The 27901-nt window shown below is 46.3% G+C and overlaps 2 protein-coding genes and 1 non-coding gene across 3 annotated transcripts; 1 reads left to right on the top strand and 2 right to left on the bottom strand.

Annotated features, from left to right (window-relative positions):
• Window positions 1-1879: 1879 nt before the first annotated feature.
• Window positions 1880-6875, bottom strand: RPLP2 (ribosomal protein lateral stalk subunit P2). The gene is made up of 5 exons (XM_005149218.4): window positions 6736-6875; window positions 6079-6202; window positions 4296-4344; window positions 2435-2533; window positions 1880-2000 (listed from the first exon to the last, which is right to left on the bottom strand). Exons 2-5 carry the CDS (start codon window positions 6199-6201, stop codon window positions 1924-1926), a joined length of 348 nt encoding a protein of 115 aa, XP_005149275.1. The 5' UTR covers window position 6202; window positions 6736-6875; the 3' UTR covers window positions 1880-1923.
• LOC115946543 (small nucleolar RNA SNORA52) lies at window positions 4000-4132 on the bottom strand. The gene has a single exon (XR_004080593.1). It is a non-coding gene; the product is annotated as a small nucleolar RNA SNORA52 (small nucleolar RNA).
• PIDD1 (p53-induced death domain protein 1) lies at window positions 6526-26963 on the top strand. Its single transcript, XM_034061307.1, has 17 exons — window positions 6526-6930; window positions 8410-8708; window positions 10278-10648; window positions 12325-12738; window positions 13437-13640; window positions 14508-14562; window positions 14760-14961; window positions 15632-15760; window positions 16066-16245; window positions 16838-16985; window positions 17999-18134; window positions 18374-18524; window positions 20064-20187; window positions 22703-22821; window positions 23266-23373; window positions 24272-24477; window positions 25196-26963. The coding sequence occupies exons 1-17, from the start codon at window positions 6526-6528 to the stop codon at window positions 25431-25433; spliced, it is 3489 nt and encodes a 1162-aa protein (XP_033917198.1). The 3' UTR covers window positions 25434-26963.
• The last annotated feature ends 938 nt before the right edge of the window (window positions 26964-27901 follow it).

The following is a 27901-nucleotide window of genomic DNA, read 5'->3' as shown; positions in this document are numbered from 1 at the left end:
AGGATGCTTATGTAAAATACACTGGCTCCCCATGGCACTGCAACAGGTGCTGTATTTTCAGTGCTTCCTCAAAGAGCTGCCCCAAAAAGTTTCTTCTCTAAACAGTTTACAAAATGAGCTGTCTTTCTCAAACCTAATTGAGTAACATTTTTATTAAAATTATGCGCTTCAGAAAGGAATTTAAAGGTGCTAAGAGGACACCCAGCACAGTACTGGGTCCGTAACTCAAGACTTAACAGGTCATAGGGAGAAGAGAAAAACGGGGAAGTTTATCTGGACATAGTCCTCCCCTCATCACAGCAGCCAGCAGCTGGCATCACAGGTTTCAGTCTCATCCCACAGGCCTGGGCACAGCAAAGCTCATGAAATAGCTCAGTGCTACTGAAACAAATTCCTTTTCCTTTGTGCATGGAAAAATCCTGCTGACTGGTGCGACAGGGCACTTCTTTCCTGTGAAAACATTGACCCTGCTCTTGCAGCAGCTAAACAAGGCAGTACCAGAGTGGGTGGGAGGGTTACCTCCCAGTAAAACTACATCCAGGAACCACTCTTTTTAGGGATGTGAAATGGAGAAGTCAGCAAGGGAAGAAACACAGGTATACCTGCACCCCTTCCAGTGCCAAACCACAGCTGCTACAACTGTTAGAGACCTAGTGTGAACAAGGAGCAGTTTCCTTACTCCCACAAATATCACCACACTGTAACTTAGGAGACAGTAGATCAAAGGTACTGGCACTGTTACCTCCTGTAACTCTTTCTTGCAGCAGGCACCTAAGGGCAGCAAGGGTTAGTTGCTTTTTGAGGTCTGAGGATCTACATTTCAACTGCTCCCTTCCTTGGCTGCTGTGATGTAACAGGCATTTTCTCTCAGTACAGGGAAATGAAAGTTTTTCCTACTTGAATTTCACCCATCTGCCCTCAGAAGCTCATCATGCTTTGTCCAGTGACTCTTAACCAACCCAGCTCCATCTGTGCTTTCTCTTCTTCCTCCCAGTAAAACCCCACAACTACATTAGAAAAGGTCCACAGCAGACTGCTCCAGGATGCTTCTTGACACTATATGTGCAGTCTTGGCATGGGAATCTCATCACATGTGCTACCTGTACTCTACCTACATATGGTGTCAGCCAAAGACCGCTGCAGAAGTCACAGTAAGTCACCTCCTAGCATAAGACACCTCATAAATAAAGCAAAATTTACTGTCCTCTTAAGTTGATGTGCTGACAGTTCACCTATCCCAGAAGAGCCACTTATTATAAAGAGCACCTTTGCATTCATCTCAGTGCTCCATGAAGAGCAAGATGCAGGTTTTCCTCTTCTTGTTACAGGTTCTATGGTAAGCATGCAGATGTAATATGAAATGCAAGCATAGCCAAGCATTTCATTAGTGGTGCCCCTAGATCTTGGAAATCTGACACAGCAATAGAATCAGTGCTTTTAAATACTTAGAAAAACTAACTACTATAACTAGGTCTGAAATGATAATATTACGAGACTAATTCAGACCTGCTGTCCATTCAGTTTCACATGTTTTTGAATTGATTAAACAGATCCTGAAAAATAAAGTCCTTTTATTGCTCCATAGATGAGACTCTTTCCTGTGTAATCGAGATGGCAAAATACTATGGAGGTGAACTTCAGTTAACACCAGGTAGATTCAGCTTCCACATAATATTTAAGAAATAGCAGTCTCAAAACAAGCACCCAGGTTCACACAAACACAGCCATTTCATAAGGACTTTCAAGACAGCTGAGTCCCATGGCTTGTCATAAAATTCACATACCTGTTTCAGACAGAAAAATCAAAGCTGCATCAGAGCTATCTTATGAACAGCTGTCTGAAGCTAATAGCACTTGTATAGTTATAAACAAAAAAAACCACTTTTTAACAAAGAATTTTAATAATTTCTCTATAACAAATAATTAATCAAATAGGCCGAATCCCATGTCATCATCAGATTCTTCAGATTCCTCCTTCTTCTCTTCTTTCTTCTCCTCAGCTGAAAGAAAACAAAAGAAGAAGCTAATGGTCAGTGTTTAATTTTTTTTTTGCACCACAAGTTTTTTGTTTCAGAAAAAACAAAGGTTTTGGCATTCTCAGCTTCCATACTATTGGTATGTCAGCCTCCATGGCTCATCTCATTCTCTTTCAATAGCCAAATACAAACATTAAGGGGACATGGACACTACTATTGAAGAGATGCACTTTACACAGTGAAATCTGATTCTTGGTTCTAAGACCATCTTAAGATGGATAAAGAGCAAATGCTTCTGACTACCCAAAGAGAAGTAATTCTTCAGCTTACACTTCAATCCCATAGTTAACTGTCAAAGTGAAAAGCTTTGAAATTTGGACTCAAGAAAATCTTGTTATCAAGATTTTAAGAGAGAAAACTGGAGCTGTATGTAACAATGCCTCTCCACAAATACTCACCGGCAGCAGGGGCAGCAGCTGCAGCAGGAGCAGCAGAGCCCCCTCCAGCAGACACTGCCACAGCTCCCCCAGCCGGCATGCTGGCTAGTTTTCCATTACCTGAGAGGGTCAGAGAAGAAAGTATTTAAATGCTCATCACAACCACAGAGGTAGGGTGGAAAGGAAGAGACACAAGAGCGTAGAAAAAAGATAACTGTGACTCATGGACTGAACCTGTCACTATTAGCTGAAAGGAACAAGAGACTGCATCCATGGTAAGAAAATATAAACTGTTCTGTGAAAAACAAGAGTTTAAGATTCACAAAGGTTTAGCCTAAGAACACCAAAAGCATGTTATTAGTCAGCTTACTGCTGTACAAAGGCCCCAATTTTTCCCCCCAAATCTACTGTATAAAACTAGTGTCAAACACATCCAATTCGAAACATACAGAAAAAGCTGTATGTTTTCTGAACATAGCGTAATAGCCCAGAAATTTATAACTTCAATATACCTCAAAAATAATATATAAGCAGCACTGGCTTCCCACTCCACTCCCCGTTTTTTTAAGGGTATAGAGAACTGTGAGGGCATTACTGGATCCCACTTGCAGGAGAGGAGGGGACAGAGGAAAAGATTTATTTATGGCAAAGAGGACAGTATTTTAACCAAATTCTCCAGCACCCTATGAACCGTATTGCATCTCCTTTGAGACTAACAAACTGACTTCTGATTTATACTTGTCTTTGGAAAGCTAGCTAATTCTCTGGCATCTGCCTTTCACATACCAAAGGTCCCTTGGCACTCAGAGGTCACGTACACAGTATGTTTGCCTGTATCCCAATTTCTGAGAATCCGTTTCTAAATAATTCCATTACTTCAAGCTCTAATAAACTAGCCAAGTAAACAAACATGTTTCATATGCATGTCAGTATGTTCTAGGAAAACTATTTATTTAAAGTATTACAGAAAGTGATAGCCTAAGTGTGTTGTAAGCACATATAATGGCTCTCTGAGGTCTTGAGACCACATGCATAGCAGTATCCAGTTACTGCTCATAACAGCAAGGCCAGGCAAAGTCCTTACCACCTTTAAGCAAATACATGCCCTTGTGCCTATGCCCTTGAATTAAAAAAAAAAGAGAAATTCATTAATGAGAAACCTCTGTACCATCTCAGCTCTGTTTTATTTTAGCTCTAATACTCAATGTTAAAAGTTCCAGCTTCTGCACAAGCCAGCAAGAGCACAAGCTTCTGCACAAGCCAGCAGAGTCCTGCTTTAAAGAAAAGAATACGCCAGACTTCGGGAGCTCTAGAAAAGATGTGTACTGGAGAGGGTTATGTTAACCACAGAGGGTGTAACTGTAACCTTAATGGAAGTTGACACTTACTTAACAGTCTGTACTTCCTGTTTTAACATAACTGATGCCTACAAATGGGTAAACACAAAGAAAAAACCTCCCAGATAATATGAAGGACAGCTAATTCTTTCTTTGACCAACATCGAGTTGAAGTTGTCCCTGCTCATTGCAGTGGGTTGGACCAGATGACCTCTGAAGGTCCCTTCCAACCCAAACTATCCTATGATTCTATGTCCAGAAAACTACATCATGAGCAGACTACCAGTCAGCTCACGCATGCTTAAGTTCTCCAGTTTAATGTGGTCCACAAGCGAACCCCAGCAGATACTGGCACTGACCTGCAGGGAATTAGAATGGACCTGGATTTCAGGCATTTCAGCTGAGATCCAGAATGGAAGTCCTCAACCACAGAGCTAAACTGATGAATAACCAGGGAGCTGGCAGCAATTTCGTGTTCTCAGGTCTAAGTTACCAAAGTAGTAGAGGTAATTAATTATCTGTGACACTCAAGAGACTGTACTTACCCTGAACAATGACATCCTCGATATTTTTTCCATTCAGCTCACTAATAACCTGTGTAAGTTAAGTTTTGAATGTTAATAGTTTCAAACCAGGGTGAGTATAAGCTACATTTAAACAGGTATTGATTAATCATCATGTAAAATGCCTTAATCCTGCTGCTGATACAGTTGCAACATTCCTTGTTTCTCAGTGGAAGGAATGGGACACTGGAACTTCAGCTAAGTCTTTTATACTTTTCTGTGAAAGCTTTTTCATTAAATCTGTGACCATGAATTTATAATGAATCCAAGGACCTTGCAGAAAGAAGGATACACAGATGTTGGGGAGCCAATTAGGAAACCCCACTGATGGTCTGTAAATCACTGAGGGACTGTCAACATCTCTTGCTTAATTCCCACAGGGAGGGTCTGAAGCACCTAGTGCTAGACCAAAAACCTCAAGGTTCTAATCCTAGTGTTACCAAATGTTACAGCCAAGCTGGCTATTGTATCCTTGCACTGGAACAGGCAGTTCCAACTTCAATTTTACTACCTTTGTTGTACAACCAGTGTTGCGGAGCGTGAAAGGCAACAGAAATTGCTAAAGCAAGAAGCACTTAAATAATAAAGAACAAATGCCACAGACCTTACTGGCAAGTCCCTGCTACCACGAGTCAGTGCTGAACACTGCTGGGTCGCCGAAGGACTTCAAACAAGAGCTTTTTAACAGGCACCTCCTCCTTACACAGAGCAAGTGCTTGCTTCATGCAGAAGATGGTTTTAGGACTTAATTCAATTTACACTGGTATAATATACAGCCAGCACAAACAAAAACGGATTAATTATGACCAAAACAAATTCCAGAGAAGCTTTCCGGATATTGGAGGATCAGGGAACACAACTAATTTACGAAGGGATAAGACAAACAAGCCAAAGCCAAAAGACCTGACATTAAACAGGAGCACCACTAGTTCAAACCAACATCCCAAACTATAACATGGGTGCTATCAGCTCAGTCAATCCAACATTTGGTCAGGCCTACAGTAAAACAGTCTCCAACTGGGAAAATAACCTGGTTTTGCCTCCACCTCTCTGGAAACACTCCATGTACAAGTACGGGGCAGGTGATAAGACCATTTATTGGTTTTTCCCCACCCCCCACCAATGGCCATTTATTTTTAAGTCCACAAGACTGAAAGTCAATTATATCATAAGACACATTCTAACTAAGATACGCTCTTCTTAAAATGCCTGTTTTGCAGCACAACCATTTCAGCACTCATTTCCAAAATCTTCCTACATATTATTATTGCCTTAAATGTCCAGATTATAATTTGCTTGTTTCTTGGTGAAAAAACAGATGTTCCTTGCAGTACACTAAGTAAGAACTTATTACTGAATATCAGCCCTTCAAAAGCACTAGCTTTTAATCAGTGCCGACCAAAAGCCAAAACATTAAATGTTAAGTGCTGAACAGAACTTATTTTCAACACATATTTATCTGTGTTAGCCACCACGCCCTTGAGAATCATTAGACTGAATGGTCAGAAATCAGCAACAGACAGGGAACCTTTGTGGAGGACAGGCATTAAATAAGAAAGCCAAACTTCTACAAAAACGTTGCAAAAATAGTTCTGATCAGTTAGGCAGTGTTTAGGAATCATACATGTAATGACCAGTGAACGTCTGAACAAAACAATACCAGTTCAATAACAAACCCATTACAGAAACACCGAAGCCAAGGGCACAGCTCCGATGTCTGATGCCGACTGGGCCATAACCATCTGGAACTAAGAGACAACACCACCTTGTTCATGCGTTCATCGTCTGTCTCAATGCCGACGCTGTCGAGGATCTTTTTCAAGTCCTTTGACGTGGGAGACTCATTGCCACCGAGGACTGCTAGAAGGTAAGCTGCGACGTAACGCATCCTGGAAAACAACAGGACTGGATCTTCAGTGCCAAGACCGGTTACATGTTCGGAGGAAGTCTACCTCCTCACGCAGGGAAACAAACCTCACCTTCCCGGCTATAACTGCCTTGCTCTGCTTCTAAAGGAAACCCCACGGCACCCGAGGCAGCGTACCAACCTCCTGCCAGCGCTCAACAGCACCTAACACGGCGAAGCCGCGGCGGCTCCGGCCCTGCGCCAGGCTCCGGGGCGTTGGTCCCTCAGCTGCCTGCTCGGTCTAACCCCGCCGGTGCCCCACACCTCTCCCGAAGGAAAGTGGCACCGCGGCCACTCCTCGTCACCATGGCTCATCACGGCTTTCGCCTGAGCCTGCCCTGTCCCTCCCTCCGCAGGCCCAGCCCGGGAGAGCACATGGCCGCCATTTCCCGCACCCCCCCCCCCGCACCAAGCGGTCTCTCCAGAGCCCAGCTGGCGGCCGCGGGCTGGAGCTGGTGGGCCAGGAGCGACCATTCCCGGGGGGGGGGGAAGGATGAGGGGCAGCCACACGCTTACTTGTTTGGCAGCGGCGGCACGAGAGACGGGCCTCGGACGTGCGCTCGGGATGGCAGCACAGCAGCGAAAAGGAAGGGGCGGTGCTTCGGCAACGGCTTCTTCCCGTCACACCGCAACAACGGGCGCTGTCATTGGACCGACCCGAAGAGGAGCGGACAGACTAATGGGGAGCCACGCGCTTTGCTGCTGCCACCCGTAGATAGGGGGCATGCGCAGTGCGGGAGGGACACGGCCCTTAGCTTGAGGGGGCGCTCCGCATAGGAGGGTGCGGAAGGTGTTCACCATTGCGGCAGGGGCTGCCATAGAGCTGAGGACCAAACGGACTTCACAGTGTAAAGCACATGTCTTCAGTAGCAGTGTCTGTCTGCCGTCATATCTAATCGTAGAACAGCTCGGGATGGAAGGGACTTTCAGAGGTCATCTGCTGCAACCTGCACTTCAATGTCTTACGTCCTGAGCTGAGGATGCAGTACTCCATGTGAGGTCTCACCAGAGCAGGATAGAGGGGCAATGACAGGAGTTATTTCTTTCTGGATTAGGGAAATGAATGAAAGTGTAAAGTTAATATAAGTGCCAAAATCCACTGGACCCAAATGAACCGTAAGTGCTGCAGCAATAGGGCTCTGAGGAGGCTTTGGCTGCCCCTGCCTTGTGGCCCTGGAGGCTGCACAGGTGTGGGTGAGAGTGCTCTCCAGTTCTCTAGTAGCTCCAGTGCCTCCAGAAGAGGGGCATGCTCCCAGCTCTGTAACTGTAGAGTTACAAAAGTAGGTGCTTCAGAGAAACAGTTTTCAGCAGTTACTGTCTCCTCTCCATGGGAAGAGCAATTTCCCTCAGGGCACTGCAGCTTGTGCTCAGCTTTGAGCAAGGGGCACTTCTCCCAGGGGACAGCTGTGCTACAGCTGGAAACTGGCTGCTACAGAAAGGGGGCTTTGCCCCTCTCAGTGAAATGGAGAGCAGCACAAACGCCTCACCAGGATGCACTGTTAGACTAAACACTATCCCTCACTCCAAAGCTGGAGTCAGACACCCTTCAGAGTGCACTGGGCAGCAGATTAGCAGTGGCAGAGCCTCGTGGCTCTGGGCAGGCCAAGAGCACACAGTGGTGTTTACAGCCCCTGCTGCTGCTATCCTGCCTCTTACCACCTGCCAAGGTGGTAACAAATAAAAGTGAGAAGTGAACATAAAGCAGGAAGGAAAAAAGAGGGAAATTATCACAGACAGTCATGGATGTAACTCAGGAAGCACTTGGATTGTTTCTTCCTTACAAGAAGGAAACATTTGATAAATACAACACAGTTAAGAGAAACACAAGTAGAACAGACACCTCCAATCTTAGCTGACAACAAACAATGCTCTGTTTAAAGGGAGAACTTCTGAAGCAAAAAGCTCAGGACTTCCAAGTACAATGACAGCAGTCTATAGGAAGAGATGCTAGACCTGACCTTCACAACATACTGCCTTTGGCCAACTCCGGCTTACCAGAAACATCTTTGTTTAAGTGCAGGAAAATTGGAGCACAACACCAGGAGCTACCCCGTTCCTGCAGGCTGAGCTCATAGCTTGAGCCCGGGGGACTGCACTGGGACCAGCCGGGGTAGCGAGGCCATGGCGGGTTGGAGACATCTCATTCTGTGACATTGTGTGCCAGCGGGACGCCAGTGCCTGACTCCCCAGAGCCGCCTGCCCCTTGTTCCGCTGCACCCGGCACCTCCTCCGGCTCGTCCCGCCCAGGCATTGCGGATCAACGGCAAACTTTGCAGGAAGTGCCTGGGCTGGGCCGGCCCGAGTCAAACCGAGCACGGCCGGGGCTGCCGGGACCCACGGTCTGTGTGCAGGGACCGGGGGCGCAGGGGTGAGACAAGCGTGGCCGTGCTCCGCAGGGCACGGTGTGCCTGGCGGCTCGGCTGTAGCTCCTGCCGGGGGTCCCCGGCGCTGAGCCTGGGGCCCGGCGGGGTGCGGGGTAACGGGGGCAGGTGAGGACAGCAGGGGTGAGTGCGTGTTGGAGCGTGTGCACGTGTGTGTGTATGTGCGCAAGGGTGCCTGCCCGTGTCCCCTACGCGTGCCTAAGGCTGCATTGGTGGACTCTGAGCCTCTCCAGCCTGGCCAGTTCAGCAGATCAGAGCTGTCTGGTTCCTTCACCATCAGTAGCTTTACAAAGCTATAGCAGATGGTCTGTTTGCTTACCCGTAACTGTAAGAGCGCTGTGTATGTGTTGTGTACAGCCTTTTTGTAAGAAATACTTAGCTTTTTACTAAAGCAGTAGTTTCCATTTACCTGTGCTTCCTGTCCTTATGTGTCCATCAGGTTTCTGCTCTTTCAGGGAATCAGGTGAAATGCCTCCCCCCAGACAGTGCCTTGGGAGCATCAGTGCTGCTATGTCCCACAGGTTCCCAATAGAAAGCCCTGCTCCTCAGGGTTTTGCAGGGACATTAGCTTGCTTCTGCTGGCCTTGGACGGTAAAACCATTAGAAGTCTGTATAGTTCTGAATCACTCACGCAAAAGAAACTTCTATTTGCCTATTTGATCCAAAGTTCTTTAAAAAACCCTCCTGATATTCACACCATTAGCTAGTTTAATTGCCAAGCTCAGGAGGAACTGCAAAAGATGAAGGAGGTGTGAACAGCAGTGGATTTGGAAGTTTGTGAATACTGGTATAAAAACAAGTGTGGTGCCTCTGCTTATCTTTGCATTATGGTGTACTGTGATGGTAGTGGCTGATTTTGAAAGCCGATGGTGGATGAAGACTTCTTTACACTAAGAAGGCAGAAGAATGATTAATTTATTCAAATTCCATACTTCTGCTCTTTCAGGTTCAAATCCTTCTTAGCATGCACTATGTGTTATCTGCTTTTCCCCTTTCTCTTTATACCTGGAGGGTGCTGTTAGAAGAGGAAACAAAGACTAGCTGGTAATTAGTCTGCCATGGTTTTGTGCCCAGTTTGCTGCATTAGAGTATCCCTGCAGAGGCAAATCTGCAAGAGCCCCAATCCCACTGTCAGTCCAGTGCTCCTGTGCCACTGACATGCCTTTTCTAACTCCCCTTCTTGGCCCTGCCACATTTGCTCTGCTGCCCTTTGCCCATTTTCATCTATGCTCACTTTTATCCCATTGGCACCCAGTTTCACAACTGGGTTCAATGAGGACCCATCACAGCCTGCAAGCAGCCTCTGGGCTCTTCTCTTGGCTCAACTCTCCCTGTCCCTGTTTCCCCTCTACACTTGTAAAGTTTCCAACTGATGCACTTTGAAATCTGCATAAGGCATAGGCATTTACATTTATATCTTTTAAGGTTAATATTGCTATTTATTTTTATTGTGGGTAATTGCTCCATTCCCTGCTGAGATACTGGGTGGAAGAACTCATAGGTTTTCCCTTGGAATAGAAACCTCTGTGGCATCTGTCACCCTGCATTTCTGTGCCCACAAAGCTTTCAATAATGTGTGTGTAATCCTTCCTCTTCTCTTGCTGTAATTATCAGCTGTTTTCAGCTGCCCTGGATTGGGGCAGGAGGCCTTCATTGTGCATTTATGTTCCCTTTCAGAACCATCTTTCCTCCTCCTCCTTGTCCCGCTGCATTGTGGTGCTGCTGGTGCCTGCCTGCCTGGCAAGTCAGAGCATGTCCGGACCCTGTGGACCAGCTGCAGAAGATGGCAGAGCTGCTGGGGCTCAGAGACGAGTGCAGGGAGGGGGCTTTGGGAGCTCCTGCACTGGCTGCCTCCTGCCTTGCAGGCAACAGGCTGAACCTGGATGTGTATCTTGACGGCTGCCGAAGGTTCCTCCAGCTGTTTGAGGGGCGACAGGGAGAGGTGCTCCAGGTGGAGTTCCTCCGGCTCAGCAGCAATGATCGCCTCCTTGGCACCACACTAGACATCCTTCCTCATCTGAAGCACCTGAAATCCCTGATGATCAAAGGTAAATTCCATCCAACTTTTCTAGGCTCAGCTTTTTCTCATTTTAAACCTCCTCTGCACATCAACAGGACAAACTGCCCTTGGAATGGTTTTGTTCTAGTGCCCCTTACTATAGCTTTGGCTCTTAGCCTTGCTCAGATTTGCATGCAGATTTCAACAAGATATAGCTTCTAGACTCTTATTTCCTTCCTTTGTTTCTACAGCTGCCTGGGGAGCTGGTTTTGGAGTCTAGTTGGGTTGATGCTGCAACATTTTCTTAAGTCATCCTCTAGAAGAAGAGCATTTTTTGGGCAGTTATGCAAGGAGAGGGGCATTGAAAGTTGTTATATATTTTGGTAAATGTTCAGCCTCTCTTTAATTTTTGGGAGTATAATGAGGTGTCTTTGCTGCATTTCCATCTGAATCAATCCTAGCTTAATCATTGCTTAGTCTCAGTGGGTGTAGGCTTAACAGAATTCCAAGACAGACCAAAAGAGGCTGCTCAACATTTTATCAAAAGTATGACTCAGGGTGTGCACATAATTTGGCAAGGTGTAATAACTGTAATAGCTATAAATATTAGATCATTCTTTGACTTTCCCATGTCTTTATTATAGAAGGATCTCAATAAAAGTGGTGTCTTTTCTGTACCAGACTGAATCATTTGCTCTTTGGGAGGTGGAATTTTAAAAAGAAAAAAAAAAGAGAGAAAGGCAGGGAATCTGTGGCCAGATTTTTGGGTTCTATCTGAAAACTGAAAAGATGGGGTTTGTTTCTGTATCTGCCACAGATGTTTCATGTTAATGATTTCATTTGTCTTTCTCCTTTTACTAAGGTGAGGGTAACAGCAATACCTTTTATCAGGCTTGTTTTGTGACATGTACACACACCCTGAGCATCCTGAAGGGCAATAAAATAGTTTGCTAAGATTTCCTTATGTACAAAGTGCAATGTGCCTGTTTGATTGTTCTCTCAATTTTTACGGTGATGCAGCATAAAGAATGTTTGGTGCCCTCTGCTGTATGTGTATACAAATAGACAGTAATGGAGGGGGCACAATGAAGTGGAATGTTTTGGAGATTTTCCTTTTGTTCACTTGTCTTACTTTCCATGGGTGCAGCCCTTCTCCAGCCTGAGTGTCACAGGCTGGGGGGGGGGGAACTTGTGTCCTTTTCTCTCGGCCCTGTCTGGCCTATGCAATACTGAATTACCTGGGTTTTTTTCCCCCACATTTTCACTGCTTTCCTCATGTCTCCAGTCTTGCAAGGGCAGATCTCAGTCCTCAGGGCTGTTTGTCACTCAACAGTATGGGTGAGGGATGGAGGGCACTTATGCTGGTGGGTAAAGTGAGTAGGAGGCTTGGAGGAATATGAGCTGTCCTGAGGGGTGGTAAATGTGTGGAGTGGCCTGGCTCTTTCTGAACTTCGACTCCAGATGTGTTTAGCAGAGCTCTACTTGTTGACTGTGGCATCTCCTGATTTTGTAACAGGTCTTCACCATTATACCCGTTTCACTGATCAGGAAACAGGGGCAAGGAGCAGAAACCCCATTTCTGTATGAGTATTTTGTAATCAATGCTGCTCATTAGGATCAGTAGCTCCCCATTGTATCTGTCTCTGTGCTAAGGAGTCTCACATGAGGCTGTTGAGGTATCCCTGTAGCATATTGACCTCTCCCTCCACTTCCCTTCACACCCAGGTGGCCATGCCAGGGATGAGTTTGGTTCATGCCAGCCTGGCTCTCTGACAAGCTTACCAGCAGATGTGGGTAACCTGAAGTGTCTCACCCACCTGGATCTCACTTTCAATAGCCTGTCCACCTTGCCCAGCTGCATCCTTCATCTCTCCAGCCTTCGTGTGCTCCTGGTGAGCCACAACAGACTTGTGGCACTCCCTGAGGACTTTGGTTCTCTGAGCAAGCTGACTTTCTTCTCTGCTATGAAAAATCAGCTGAAGGACTTACCTCGGAGCATTGGGGACCTAGCAATGCTGCAGGACCTGGATCTCTCTGAAAATGCTTTGGAATTCATCCCTGAAGAAGTGGGGAATCTGCATAACTGCACAGAGCTGGATCTCTCCGGGAATTGCTTATCAACCATCCCAGACTCCTTAGGTATGTATTTTCTAGGGGAAAAGAAGGACATGGGCTTGCCAAGCTTCTGGTACAGTCTAGGACCCCTGAGGCCCTTGGTCTCTGTCCCCAGAGTTGTTAGCACAAAACACCTGTTACATTAGAGCCGAGTGGGAGGGATGTCCAGAAGCAGCATGCTTGGTTCAGTCAGTCCCTTTGAGCATTAAATCCCTCTGGACCATGCTTTCTGCTTCTGTGGATCAGAAAGACTGGTAAGATTTCAATACAATTTATAGTAACTGAGGATCTGGCCAGGCTGGTTTTGGGTAGCACAGAAGTCTGGAAACAGAAGAGCTGGAGTTTCATGTGATGCAAATTTGGGCTTGAAATCATGCTGTCTGATGTGGACCAGTCCACAGAACCAGGCTCTGGTTTCTGCAGCCCAGCTTCCTGGCTCTTGGGTCCTGGGGTTGTCATTGGTGCCGTTAAGGAAACATCTCACATCAATACTTGTAGCTGGGTACTGAAAAGCAGAGAATTGAGAAGGCTGCCTTGCCTCTTAGCTAATTCCCTGCACCCCTTTGTTTTGTGAGCTAAAGAGATGTTTGGGCTCGTGTGCTTGGTTTTTGTTGTGTGTCTGTGTACATGTGATGAGGAGAATAGGAGTGGAGGGTGTTGGAACTTATGTGCAATTCAATTAGCAGCATGGATGGGGGGTCACTTCTTGTTCTAACCTGCAGCCAATTTGAAGTGTCTGCGGCAGCTGCACCTCCACAGCAATCTCCTGGTGACTGTCCCTGCCTCGCTTGCCAGCCTGCCCAACTTGTCCACACTTGATCTGCAGAATAATTGCCTCCGTGCTGTCCCCCCTGAGATCCAGACATCGCCATTTGTGCGCCTCCGAGGCAATCCCTTAGGAGAAACTGAGCCATCCCCACAGGCTGGTAATTGCAAGGCTTCTGCTGCTCTGGGGTCTGACCAGCTGCCCCTCAGTCAGCCCAGCATGGTGTAGATAGGTTTGGATTAGAGAACACAAGCAGGGGGGAATTGGATCAGTATTTATTTGTCTGGAATAATAATTAGGTTGTAAGGATACAGATGGTATTAGTTCTCTTTTTGCAAGCCCAAGCCTAGTCCGAGGGGCTCAGTGGTCCCTGGAATTAGTCTTGCTCAGAAAGGTTTTACAGTGGAAGTGAAAATAGGATTCACAGGAGGTGGATCAGGAGAGGCCCCTAAAGGGGTCCAGCCTTTTTAGAGAAGGCAAGCACCAGTTCTTGGACTTGCTGTGTGGCCCTAAGGTAGTGGTGGTGCATGCTAGAAGCACAGAGAGCAATAAGAGGTCATCCTGCTATGCAGTTACCTCCTGATTTCCTGTGGTTCCCAGGCTGCAGAGGAGCAGCTCCTTGTCCAAGATGCAGGTAATGAATGAGCAGGAATCTGAGCAGGGTTTCCTAATGGTGCTCATATTCACAAGAGCAAGCGCAGATTCCCAGGGGTGGCCCCACGCAATCAAACATGGCCCTGAGAGCTGCAGGGGTGGTGGATTGAAATATTTTCTAATTCCCTCAGCTTCTGGGTTCTGAGTTTTCCTGGGGTAGAGTCAGCATTTCCAATATGTCTTGGAACCCTGAGGCCTCTTCATATCCTGCTGCTTGATCTGAAGCCTGCTGCAGTGTGAGCAGAGTTCCTTTAATTACTTCTGTCAGGTTAGAGTTAAGCCAAAGCTGAAATACAAGTTAAACCTTTCTTGTCTACCCTGATCTAAGTAACATCTGTGTCCTCCCTCTACCCAAACCTTCTTGTTGCCACAGATGAATCCAGTGCTGGAAGACTAAGAAGACTCTTCCTTGCATCAGGCGAGGATAGGTAAGACTGTGCTACCAAGAATTTATACAACAGTCATGTAGCAATGTCCTGGACACGATTGGTGCATGGTGGGTATTGCACGTACTTGTAGGAGCTTATGGCCTCAGTAGGCCAGTCAAATGAAAGGTTTGAGATTCTTGTGTTGATTTTTGGAGGGCTGAAGCCATTGCATACATTCATGCATTTTTCTCTGGAAGCTTTACTGTCACCTCTGAAGGCTGCAAAGTGATCCTGGCCTGTGGCATCCGTTTCTACTTTCCACCGGGGGCTGCCTCTGACCCTCTGCAGATCTACTTCCGAACTCTTGCACCGGACCCTCACTGTGTAAAGCTGCGACACCATGATGTCCTGCTGAGTAGAGTCCTGGAGCTGCAGCCTCATGGAGTCCAATTCCAGCAGGTGAGGATGCATCCAGGCCTCCTCCTGATCAGTTTGCCTCTGCAGTAGCTTGGGAGTCTTCTGAGAGAGTCTTTTGGGACTTTTGAGAGCTCTGTCCCCATCACTACCGCTTTTAAGTAGCTGCAGGACTGCCTTTCAAAGAAGCCCCACTGCAAAAACTGAGAAATGACACAGCCAGCTTCTCTGGCACTGTGCTGGGCTGACTCCTTTGCCTTTCCCACTGTTCCTGCTGCAGCTGAGCTATAATCTTCCTCACTCACCTCCTGTGCCGGAAGATAAGTGCTGTTCCAGCATTTGGTCTTAGCCTGCAAGAAGAACAGTTCACATCCTTCTCTAAAATTCTGATTGTGTGGTTTTCATTCAAGCTGATGAGCACTTGTACTACCAGCCCCTTCATGGCTGGCAGCAACTCACTGCAAAAGTTGCTTTGCCCTTACTGTCCACAAGCTACAGAACTTTTCCTGCCATCACACTACATAGTGGGCCTGATCTCTCATGTCACCTACCTGGCAGCTGCAGGCCAGAGCAGGTTCCTATCTCCTTCTTCACTCCCTGCATACAGACCATGCTTTGTCCTCCACCTTTTTGTCTGCACGGGAAGCCACAGAGCAGAGCTAGGCTTGGTTTTATCCTTTTCTCCTGGTGTCTCACAGGAATTCTTTTTTGCCAGGAGGTGCAGATCTCGATGCCATATGCCTCCCCTCAAACCCTTCACCAGCACGAGGTGGTAGTGCGAACCTTCAGTGGGCAGAGCTGGAGTGATTTGAGAACAAGAGTGGAGCAGAAGAGAAAATCAAAGGTAAGCAATTTGGAACAACCACTGACACGCATGTTTCTGTTCCCCTCTTTCGTTTTGCCCAGCCATGAGTGAGCCCATTTGAAACATCTCATGAGTTGTGTTTTGACCACCAAATGTGGATTTTAGCTTCAGGATTCCTCTCATGGAGGTGTGTCTCCCGAAGACGATGATTTACACTCCACCATACATCATCCCTGTTCTAGTGCTTTCATCTGCTCAGCTGCTACTGGCACTTATTTTCTTACCTTTATTGTATTATGTTATATGTCTGTATGTTTTCTTTTCTTCCCTGTCTTCTGTTACAGAAGCATGTGGCTCACTGCAGTGTCCTTCACTTCTCCTGGTTCCTTGTTGTGTCTCGACTTGTGCAAAATGAATGTAAAGTGCCAACAGAGGGGACACTGCTCTTTTCCAGTGTGGATCCAAACATCAAAGTGACCTTTCCTCCTGGAGTCACCGAACAAACTCGCACTGTCAAGATGCAGGTATGCATGCTTTAAACAACAGACTTTGGTAAGCTCTAGTGCAGGTGTTGTCCTGTGCAAAGTAGCAGGGCTGAAGGTGAGATGTCTGCCCTAGAGTAATTTGTGTCTGACATGGGCTGACCCATCTCAGATCACCTTCTGTTTTAGCTTCCCTGCCTGCAAAATGTTCTGTGCTCCAAGCTGCCCTGTGTGGGAAAGGGATCTTTGGCAGATAAGCATGTAGCTGCTGTGAAGGAAACACAAGGTTATATTGCCTCTTGTTCCCTTGCAAAACATACTGTGAGTGGAAGAACAGCTTAATGAATGAGACTGGGGTGGGGGGATATTCATGTATGTCTAATTCTAAAGCTACCCACTAAAGCAAACTTCCACAGAATTGCTAGATAGTGCTAAATGCTACTGTAATTTCTTGATCTGTCCCAGCTTGCCTGGTTGACACCAGAGCAGACTTTAGCCAGAGTTCACTGCCTATTTCTCACTGCTCCCTGAGCCAAGAGCAGCATTTGCAATGTGGGTAATGGGGGACTGGGTAAGTGATGTGGGAATTTGGGTGCCAGCCTGCTCAGCTCAGTGTGCTGTCTTCCACATCCAGGTGCTGCCAGTGTCTGCAGGAGAGCTAGAGGAAATCACAGCCGATGCAGGGTGCAGAGCCAGTCCCCTGCTCTGCCTCTCCCAGGACTCCCTGGTGGACTTTCTCAGGCCAGTAAGAATTCAGCTGCCCCTTCCACCCGGGGTCACAGGTCAGTTTATTCCCAAAATTGGCAAAGAGAAGTGCCGCATGTGGAAAAACATGAGTGGCAAGCTGGGAATTTTGTTTGCCTCTCCTGTTTATAATAAGGCTTGCTGCTTTTCTTGTGGGAACAGCAAGGTGTGTCTGCTGAGTGAGTGGTGGTGCAGGATGGTGGCAGCTGAAGGTAGTTCAAATCCAGCAGATCAGCACTGGGCTTCACAGACCAGCAGCACAGGCTGGGAGAATGGACTGGCATATGGATTGCTCTGCTGAACTGCATGTGTATTTAGACTGCTGGGTTTGATATACGTTGAAGAGGCATTCCTGCCAACAGAGGAGATGCTTTGTTAAAGGGCTTTGATTCATGATTGGGAATAGCTTGAAGCAGGTGATGAAGGTGTTGCCTTCAGGGGTCTGCCTTCTCTCTTACTTTCTTGTTCATGGATCAGTTGCCAAGCCACTGCTCTTGAAAGTGTATTTCTCACTCTGAATACTGCTATAAACAGCAAACAGCCACAGTCCCTTGCCAGGGATTCCTCTGTTTGCATGCTGTATACCCTGTGTCTCCTAAATCCTATTTTATTTGACCTTTCCTGGCTCTCCTGTGAAGATGTAAAATCTTTCTGGGTGCAGATTGGCCTTGCTTGTTACACTACCTAGTATTTACGTATGAAGTGGATCAGCACTGAAAAGTCTGTCAAATTAATGTTTAGAAAGAGAGAACTTAATAGCCCTAGATATTGGTGGTGCAAATTATCTAATGAATCTGTTGGTGGAAATCAGCACACTATCAGTTCAAGTCTGCATATTCTGCCAGACTATCCTGGAAGCACTGGAGTAACCTTATCCTTTTATTGCTGCTCTTCTTTGACCAAAGTTCTGTCCTGGATACCGAAGAAAAGGCCATGAGCCTTAATTTGGTGCTTTTACAAAGTGAATCCCCCAAAAGTGTGGCTGGATTTGTAAAGCCATAAATAAAGGCTTCTGCTGCATCTAGCATCTCTTGATTGTCACTGTCTTTAGGCATAAATTTGGATCAGTCAAGGCTACATCTTCTTCATGGTGACCTGGAGGGCCAAACCTGGGATGACATCACCAGTCAGGTGGTGCTGGAATTTACCCATATTTATGCAGTGTTTGAAGTCACCCACTTCTCCTGGTAAGTGTAGCATTAGTCCTGAGGAAAAGATGGGATTTTCATTAGTCTTGCTTTTCCCATACCCTGACTTCTAATTCATAGTTCATGCTATTAACCCTACCTGTTCCCTTTTCCCTTTGCAAGTCAGGCCTAGCTTAGCTCTTTGTCTCTGCCCAGCATTCTTTACAGTCTTGTGGGTATGACACTGGATTCTCTTCCTAGGCAGGATCCCTCCTTTTTCTAAATACCTTCTCTGCCAGGTATTGGCTGTGGTACACCACCAAGACCTACATTGGAGGCATTGCCAAGAAAGTCTATGAGCGTCTGCGTATGTACCAGGTGAACTTCATTGCTCTGCAGAGGAAGAAGGACCCGGAGCAAGTCCTGCTACAGTGCGTCCCCAAGCATAAGGTCTGGTCTAGGTTGCATTGCCTTGCTCCTGAGCTTCATGGGCCTCCCTTTGTAGGATGTAAGGGCAGCAGTGTGTCCTGTTCACTGCCCCAGGGTCATGGCTGGTGTATGCAACCATACTGTGTTGGTAGTGTGATAGTGGGTCACTGGGATCTGGGAGAAGAAGGAAAGTTCATTCAATGTAGCTGTGTATGGCACATGGTGATTTCCTCCTATGCAAACCCCGAGGACTGGGCTGCTAAAATCAGCTGAGTCACAGTAAATGGCCATGTGTGTGCTGTTGGCGTCCAGTGAACATGAGGCAAAACATGTTGGCTTAAACTTCAGCCAAAGATCAAAGTTAACATATCACTTCTCTGACATGGGCTAGTAGTGTGGGCAGAAGCACTGCTTTGGTTTCAGCTGGAGTGGTTAGAAATGGTATTCTTCCCAATGTTCCTTGCTGTTTACAGTTCAAGCAGAGGAACAGAACATATGAGCCCTCCTTAATCCGCTTCAGTACGACACCAGGTTAGTTTAATGCTACTAATTTCAGCTAATCTGGCTGATTTTGTATGAAAGAAGATGGGAAGGAAATGGGAAGTGCTCATGCATTCTCTTTTGCCACCTCTGCCCTAGCAATATCTGCCCTCAGCAGTGTTGCTTCAGATGTTAGCAAAGTATTCATTTGTATGTGTAGAGCTTGGCAAACAGTGCACCTCAGTGAGCTGAGGGTTATTTTATCAGACTGCTGTAACTTGGCTGTGTACCCAACTCTGCATAATCCTCTGGTCTGGTTACTTCTTTTCTTTTTTTGTTCTCCTACATTGAAATTATCTGTGGGCAAAGACACCTGTAAGGATTCTTTTTATGTTGCATTCTGGGCTAAACTTGTTTCCAGAGAAGGCAGCTATGGCACTCACAGTGAGATCGGGGTTTGTGGGTGTCTGTATTCCTGCCAGGGATGCTCATGGGGTGAGAAAGAAGATTTATTGATAAAAATAGCAAGAAGAAAAGACACCTTGGCTCTAGGCTGACCCTTGCACTGCCTCTGAGACCCCAGGTCTGCCAGTGTGATCACAGGCTGCAAAGCCAAAATTACTTTTCTGGTATTCTCAGCTCTGTGCTATTGTAGCGTGTCCTTTTTGCAGAGAAAATGTCTTTAATGGCATACCGTGAGTGGGATAAAGTAGCAAGTAAATCCCTCCCTGTCTTTGAAGGTTACTGTCCTGTTAAAACGATAGAGACATTGCTGAAAATGCTTTTTGAATGGCAGCTTTGGTATGGCCTAACTTTGTTTGTCCACATAGGTTTTTCTGCTTTTTGCTTGAGAAGAGAAATATGGAAGCCACAAAACTCAGAGCACCACTTCCTTTTCTGTGTAGTGAATATACCTGGGATAGGAGGGGGTGGGTGTTTGTTCATTTGTTCACATCCTTTCCATGCAAAATGGACCTGCCCTGCTGAAGGTGAGGGGAACATCATGGGCATAGGGACGTTGGTCAGCAGACAGACATGCTTCAGATCAAACACAGGATCCTGTGTTGTCATCCTTCTCAGGTTGACCCGGTGCTGAAGAAGCTGCAAGATCGCTATCGAGGACCTGAGCCCTCCGACATGGTGGAGATGTTTGAGGGAGAGCAGTTTTTTGCAGCTTTTGAGGGAGGCATCAGCATCAGTATGGGTATGGTACTAGTGGGCTCCTTTCTGCTCCTGCCTTTTGTGTGTGCTTCTGCTGGGAGCTGTACTCTTTTCTCTGATAGCATTCCTCTCTGTCTCCAGCTTGCCCACAACTCACAGCAGCCAGCCCATGGATACTGAACTTGTCATATTCTCTGGTCAGCCAGCTTTTGTGCCTACTTTTCTCTATGAAAGTGCCATTTGCAGGCTTTCATTTCCTCTCATGTTGTCGCCTGCAGAGGGCAATAGCCAAATATGTTTATTTTATGACAGATTCACTTCTGCAGCCAGCTTTGCCCTTTCCCTGGCATCTTAGGCACCACAATGGAGTGCATATAGTGATCCAATCAAATGTCCCCCATTTCTGAGAGAGCACTTTGAGATTTTTTTTTTGAGAAGGTACTTCTGAAATAATCCAGAGTAAAGAATTACCTGTAACAGAGCTGCTAGAACAGAGGGGAAGAGGGAGCAGGACCAAAACTCAAGGTGGTGTTTTATGCCCTGGTGTGTCTAGACCTGTTACAGCTGCAAACTGAACCATTTTACAGACCAGGCAGTCTCACCTCTGTGCCTGGCAAAATCTGGGAGCAGATTCTCCCGGAAGGCATGCTAGGGCACATGAAAAACAACAAGGTGCTTGGTGACATCCAGCATGGCTTCACTAGGGGGAAATCCTGCCTGACCAATCTGGTGGCCTTCTATGATGGGGCTACGGAACTGATGGACAGAGGCAGAGCAGTTGATGTCATCTACCTGGACTTGTGCAAAGCGTTCGACACTGTCCCACATGACATCCTTGTCTCTAAATTGGAGAGTCATCAATCTAATAGGTGGACCACTCAGTGGATAAAGAACTGGCTGGATGGGCTCATGCAAAGAGTTGTGGTCAATGGCTCAATGTCCAGCTGGAGACCAGTAACGAGTGGTGTCCCTCAGGGATCAGTGTTGGAACCGGTCTTGTTCAACATCTTTGTCGGTGATATGAACAGTGGGATTGAGTGCACCCTCAGCAAGTTTGCTGATGACACCAAGCTGTGTGGTTCTGTTGATACACTAGAGGGAAGGAATGCCATCCAGAGGGACCTTGACACGCTTGTGAGGTGGGCTGATGCCAACCTCATGAAGTTTAACCATGCCAAGTGCAAGGTCCTACACCTGGGTCAGAGCAATCCTAGGCACAGCTACAGGTTGGGCAAAAAGGAAATTCAGTGCAGCCCTGTGGAGAAGGACTTGGGGGTGTTGGTTGATGAGAAAATGAACATGAGCCAGCTTCAGTGTGCGCTTACAGCCCAGAAAGCCAACCGTATTCTGGGCTGCATCAAAAGATGCGTGACCAGCAGGTCAAGGAGGTGATCCTGCCCCTCTACTCTGCTCTCGTGAGACCTCACTTGGGAGTATTGTGTGCAGTTCTGGTGTCCTCAACATAGAAAGGACATGGAACTGTTAGAACAAGTCCAGAGGAGGGCCACGAGGATGATCAGGGGACTGGAGCACCTCCCATATGAAGACAGGCTGAGAAAGTTGGGGCTGTTCAGCCTGGAGAAGGCTGCATGGAGACCTCATAGCAGCCTTCCAGTATCTGAAGGGGGCCTACAGGGATGCTGGGGAGGGACTCTTCATTAGGGACTGTAGTGATAGGACAAGGGGTAATGGGTTAAAACTTAAACAGCAGAGGTTTGGATTGAATATAAGGAAGAAATTCTTTACTGTTAGGGTGGTGAGGCACTGGAATGGGTTGCCCAGGGAGGTTGTGAATGCTCCATCGCTGGCAGTGTTCATGGCCAGACTGGACAGAGCCTTGGGTGGCATGGTTTAGTGTGAGTTGTCCCTGCCCATGGCAGGGGGGTTGGAACTTGATGATCTTAAGGTCCTTTCCAACCCCAACTATTCTATGATTCTATGAACCATTTTCTGCAAAACCTGAACATACAGCTAAGTTTCACTGCAGTAAACTAAGCACAGCTCTTTAAAGAATAATAAAATGCACTGGTCTTTCAGTTCATCTGCCCTGATTTAGCCTGGGCTTTTAAGTTATTTCTATTACATACATGAATGTTGTACCTGATTATATTTTTTCCCTTTAGCTCTATTCTTATTTCTGCACCCACTGCAGAAATGATGAAGACAGATCTATTTCTGCGCATTACAGGATGCTATTGTTGCTGATTCTACCCTCCAAAGGACCAAAGGACAGAATGGACCAAGCATGGGAGGGAAGTCGGATGGACTCGACTCCATCTGAAATGTCTTGCTTGGCCTTGGTTTCCATTCCTGAACTCGACCTCCACCTTGTGGCCATTATTTTTTTTCACCTGTAGGAGATGCTTTCTCCACAGCGTGTTTTCTGCTTTCTGGTGTTACCCAGCGAGGAAGGGGGTCGGGGTTTACAGTTCTATCAGTGATGAGTAGAAGCAGTAGATAGTAGCATGGAGGCTGCTAGTGGATGATGGGCTGTTGTTCAGGCTTGAAAAGTTGCACATTTTCTGCACAACTTGAGTGTTTGCTGCTTCTCTGCACAGATCGCCCTGACTGTGTGGATGGACGTCTCTCGTTTACTTTTTACTCCCACTTAAAGAACATGAAGGAAATCTATGTGACTTCCCCTGTGGACAGGAAGGAGCAAGCTGTGAAAGGACAGGTGAGCAACCAGTTACACTGACTCTTTGTTTTCTCCTTCATCATTGTCATTGTCATCATCATCATCATTGCTTTTACAGTGCTCCTCACAATAATCTCTGAGTGCCAGGAATGACTCTTTTCCTCTCCTCTTTCCCTTGGCTTTGCATGTCACCAACTAAACCTTGAATAAGCAAGAATAGTAGTCTTGAAGGATCACTCATCACTTAACTCTATGACTTACATTCCTGCCATTAACTCTTGGGGTGTTGGCAGTAAGTCCAGCCTTTATGGCAGAACCCCAGTGCTCCTCCCAGTTGTGCTTAACTGGGAGGCTGTATCTGTGGACTGAGGATAGGTGAGAAATGCTGAATTCATTCTTTCCCAGACACAAAAGACATGGTGCAAACAGGCTTGGCCACTGTGCTTGAATCCAAGCCTAACTGCATGCTTTCTGTTTGCAAAGGTCTCTTTCTACCGAGGGGCAGTTCCTGAGAGCATCCCAGAAGAGGCCAGCAGGAGGAGGAGAGGACCAGACTCCCTCTGGCTCGTTACTCTGCCCATCAAACTGCCTGTGAGTTGTTTTATCTCCTATAGAAACAGTAATCTAGATGGGGTAAGAGCATGGCCTTTCTGCTCAGCTAATTTTGTCTTTGCAAGAAATGGCTGTCCAGCCATGTCATGGTGATTTCCCAGTCTCCATGAGCTCTTCTGAAATGAGAAACATGAATAGTTGGGAGTGGTCTCCACCTCTCTTGCTCATCAGGCTTGTCGGGTAGGTGGTCAGAGAGGGTGGATCCTTTGAATGAATGAGGGATGTACAACAGGAGGAAGCTCACTTTAATTAAGGGAAGTGTTTGTTTTGTTTCTAAACTTCTTAGTCACACAGCTCATGCAACAGGGAAAGAAGAAAGGTCTAGAGTTAGGTAGGTAGGCTGGATTTGAATATAGGTGATGAGTGTAAGTATTCTGGTGTGAGACACCGGGCTTTAAAGGCCAGGCTGAATGTTACAGTGAGAAATACAACTTTTGCTTATGGAATGTAATTGATTTTTGAGAAGCTTAAAACAATAAATACCTTTGTAGGCTGAATGCTTCCGTTCAGATCATGTGCCATGATCTCACATCTCTTCCTGATGCATGCAACCTCAACTACAGATCTAGACTAAGTCTTTCTTACCACTTAGACAAATATGCTTTGGGGAGATGGTTCATGGAAAAATGCTCTGTGAAGACAAGAAAGGAAATTTCCAGTGTGAGCTATGACCATGAACACTATGATCTGATGTTTTTCAGAGGCAGTAAGCATTGTTGGTCATTGCCAGTGTGAGTGCTCCTTGCTTCTTACAGCATGACTCTTCAGCCCCAAATCTTCCTTCCTCTCTAGCAGGAGCCTGAATGGCCAGACGCTGTCCTCTACAGAAACAATTTGTTTTAGCATATTCTCTCTCTCCTTCCTCTCCATGACACAGCGATTGAAGCCCCGCTGGGGTGAGAACCCTGCTGCCCTGAATGGGCTCTCCTTCCCTCCCTTGAACCTGGGCAATGCTGAGACTGGCTACCTGACACAGGCCAACCTGCTGAGCATTGCCAGGCGCGTGGGAGCTGACTGGCAGACCATCGGCCTGAACCTGGGCTTGACCTATCAGCAGATTGAGCGCATAGGATACAATCACAGGTAAGATAGAATGCATCACTGTTTGTCTCTGTGTCCTATCTATCTATCTATCTATCTAATAGTATAAATTAGTGCTTGGCTGGTTTGAAGTTTTTCCACTGAAATTATTTCACTGGATAAAAGATGGGTTGACTAATGGTTCTTCTCAAAACATTAACTTTTTTTTTAATGGAAAACTTGATTATTTTATCGTGCCATTATAAAACAAAGCTGCATGTTTGAAAAACAAAATTGGGAAATAACAAACCTGATGAGTTTTGTAGTTCAGATGAGTCACATTCCTGTTTTGTTCTGTGATCTGGATTCCTGGCCAGACTCCATCTCTGACAATGAGCAGTGGTCTGTGGCATTAATTGTGAATATCATCCTTATTCGAAAAGAGCTTGCAGTATGTCATGGGACATGCAGTCTGACCAAAAAAGCCAGAGCAGTAGGAGAGTATTAGACTTGTTATGACCAAAGTACTATTCCTGTGGGGAATTTACATTCAAAAGCAGAATGCTTTAATTTGATATTTCCATTAGGAAAATATTTTATACAGAGATTTTAGGCAGGAACTGCACCTCCTGTATAGGTGAGGAAAAAGCAGGCCCACTGAGTGCTTTGTATGTCTGGATGGTTTCTTTGGGCCTCCAGTCATTAGGACTCAGGTATGGCCTCTTTGGGTTGCTAGTCAGGAGAGTGTGTTGGTTACTTCTGTGTTTCTTCATTTCTTCAGAGAGGACCTTGACAAACAGATCCTGCACATGCTTTTCTCATGGGCTCAGCAAAACTCAGAGGATCCTGACTGTGTGAGCAAGCTGATTGCAGCCATGAAAGAGAGTGGCCGCCAGGACATCGCTGATGAGATTGAAACCATCATTGAGCTGGGCCGTCAGAAATACAGGGAGTCCATCCGCCGGGTGGGCTTGGAGCAGGACAACAACACTGAGGACTCTGCAATAGCTATGGTGTAGCATCAAGCACAAGGAACTGGGTTTCATATGAGGTCCCTCTGTGTAGCTGGAGAGACAATGTCTTGAGGCTCTTTCCACCTCAAGGGTCAGTGTCTTCGGACATGGATTTACTTGTGAGCAGACGACTGAGGTTTCTTGAGTCTATACTCACATGCCACTTTGGCCAGTCCCAGGCAGTTTACAGTGGATTTATGAGACTTCAATTCCCTTTCTTGACCCTGAGCTTTAGATCTCAGAAACATGGAGAAATTCAGAGACTGAAGTGTCTGTCAGCTGAGTAGTGGCTAAAGTAGCCATTAATGAATGAATACTCATGTTATGTATATCTACATGTAACTTATTCCTGAAACTCTGTTCTGCTGGAAACACTGCATAGGAGTATTTGGGTCCGTTTGTGCTCTAGTGCTTGGTGGGAAACTGGAGGTGCAGTTGTCTTGTGAGTTGTGGTGCAGTGGAGATGTTTAGCTATTTCTGTTAATGATATGTTTTGCTCACACGAAAATGTGAACTGTATTCATCATGAACATGTTTTCTGTTTTCTGCCAAATCTCTTCCAGTTCCCTCAAGCCCAAACCAAGCCCAAAGTATTAGTGGGGGAAAGAGAAGAAACAAATTTCTAGCAGAATCACTCTTGTTTTTTTGTCTTTTTTCCAAAAGCTATTTTGGGACAAATAAAACTTCTCAGTGTCTCTAGGCTGCTGCACCTACCAGGCTTTTTAGATGAGACCTACGCACTGCTGGTCTGTGAGAGAGTTCCAGTTTTATTCTACGAATAAGTAAAAATCCATCACTCTGCTGTTCTGAGACAGACTCTAAGGTGAAAGGAAAATTTCCCTTGCTGCTTCAAAGGGATATTCCTCATATCCTCCCAGTGAACTACACCAGTGTAGTAGTGAAGGCTGGTGGAAAGCATGACTTAAATTTGCATTTTAGAAACTGGTCTGGCCAGCTGGGAATAGGCACTGTTGTGGGGTTGGCTTTAACAATGCGGAGCTAATCTCCCAGTTCTGCAGTCTGAACAATCTGTATAAGGCTGGAAGTGTTTATTGCTTTTAAATTGCTCAGTCGTTGCCCATCTCTTCGTGTTCCCCCTATCATAATGGGCCTCAACTAATGATTAATGGGAAATGTCATGCAAGCTATTTGAAAGACTACTGTAATCTAAGTAACCTCAGCTCTTTCAAGGCAGGTTTGGATGCAGTGTAGCTCTCTAAACAATGTTTAAAGGGCTGTTCTCAGTCTGAAAAACAGAAGTCTGCATAAAAATACCAGATTGCAACACCCAGAGCTGCAGGTCTGAAAAGTCTTGGTGTTTTTTTACCCCTATGAAGAATCACCGGTGAATTCCCTGGTGCTGTGTTTCAAGTCTCATGTGGGTTCAAGTCAGCAGGTCTCATTTGTATGTATGTTTTCTCTGGTAGTACGTGTTACGTGTTCTTGTCTGTAATTTTGATGTATACCAATAGGTATTTGTTCTTTTCTCCAGTTTTGGAGAGATGTATTTGGGCATGTTGCTCTCAGTGGGAATAAAACAAGCACTTCACTGTTTCACAGCGTGGTCTGCTAACCTGTAAATGCCTTGAGGTGTTAGACAAACCTGCTGACAGAAAGACATGGGTGAGCTTGGCTGTGCTGCACAGGAATGGGAGAAGAGCTCTGAGGTACTGCTGCCTGCAAAACACAGGACAGACTGCCCCTGAGTTGATGGTATCCTTGTAGCTAGGCCTTGCTGCAGTGGGGATAAGGCAGGAAACAGAACATTCAAGGCATGGGTTTCGCTAGCTGAGTGTATGACTAGGGCTCAGGTGGTGCAAGCATAGGGAGCAACAAGGCTAGTCTAGAAGAGATGGTGCACAGGCTTAGCCTGGCCTCCGGTGAAGGTGTGGGAGGCTTCTGGCTAGGCAAAGCTAGACTGAGGAAGTCTACAGGTAGCATAAGGTAGCATCCACATGGACAAAGCTAGGCTGCACTTAGATTTCCATTTGTGATGGCCATGCAACAGCTGAGTTAGCCAGTGCCAAAATATGGGATGTATAGGTTGGACTCTGTGAATTGGCAGAGCTACTCCTCTCACAGGTAATAGATCAGGCTGGGAGAGAAGGAGGTTAGTGCTAGGTGTGTAGGTTGCTTTGAGTATGAGCTGCAACCAGGCCATGTGACAGAGGATACCAAACCCTAGGCAGTATCATCAGTAGTCAGATTTTGGGCCAGTAGCTTAAAGAAAGGTAAGTAACCTATCCAGACAAGTATTGTTATCTCCAGTCTTTCACTGCTGAGTGGCAGCCCTTGGGCTGGGCCACCTTGCTGGCATCTGGGATTCTTCTTGCAGTGACACTGAAGCAAGTACCCAGCTGAGGATACAGAGGTGCTAGAGGGAAATCAGAGCAACCACACAACTGCCCTTTCCTTCAGCTGACTTGGCAGCAAATATTTGAGCTGGATGAAAGTCAAAGGAAAGCATGTTACTT

This window comes from Melopsittacus undulatus, chromosome 4 (assembly GCF_012275295.1).
Source record: "Melopsittacus undulatus isolate bMelUnd1 chromosome 4, bMelUnd1.mat.Z, whole genome shotgun sequence".
NCBI lineage: Eukaryota > Metazoa > Chordata > Aves > Psittaciformes > Psittaculidae > Melopsittacus > Melopsittacus undulatus.
Note: the sequence above shows the minus strand (reverse complement) of the source record. Positions and strands in the feature narration are given on the sequence as shown.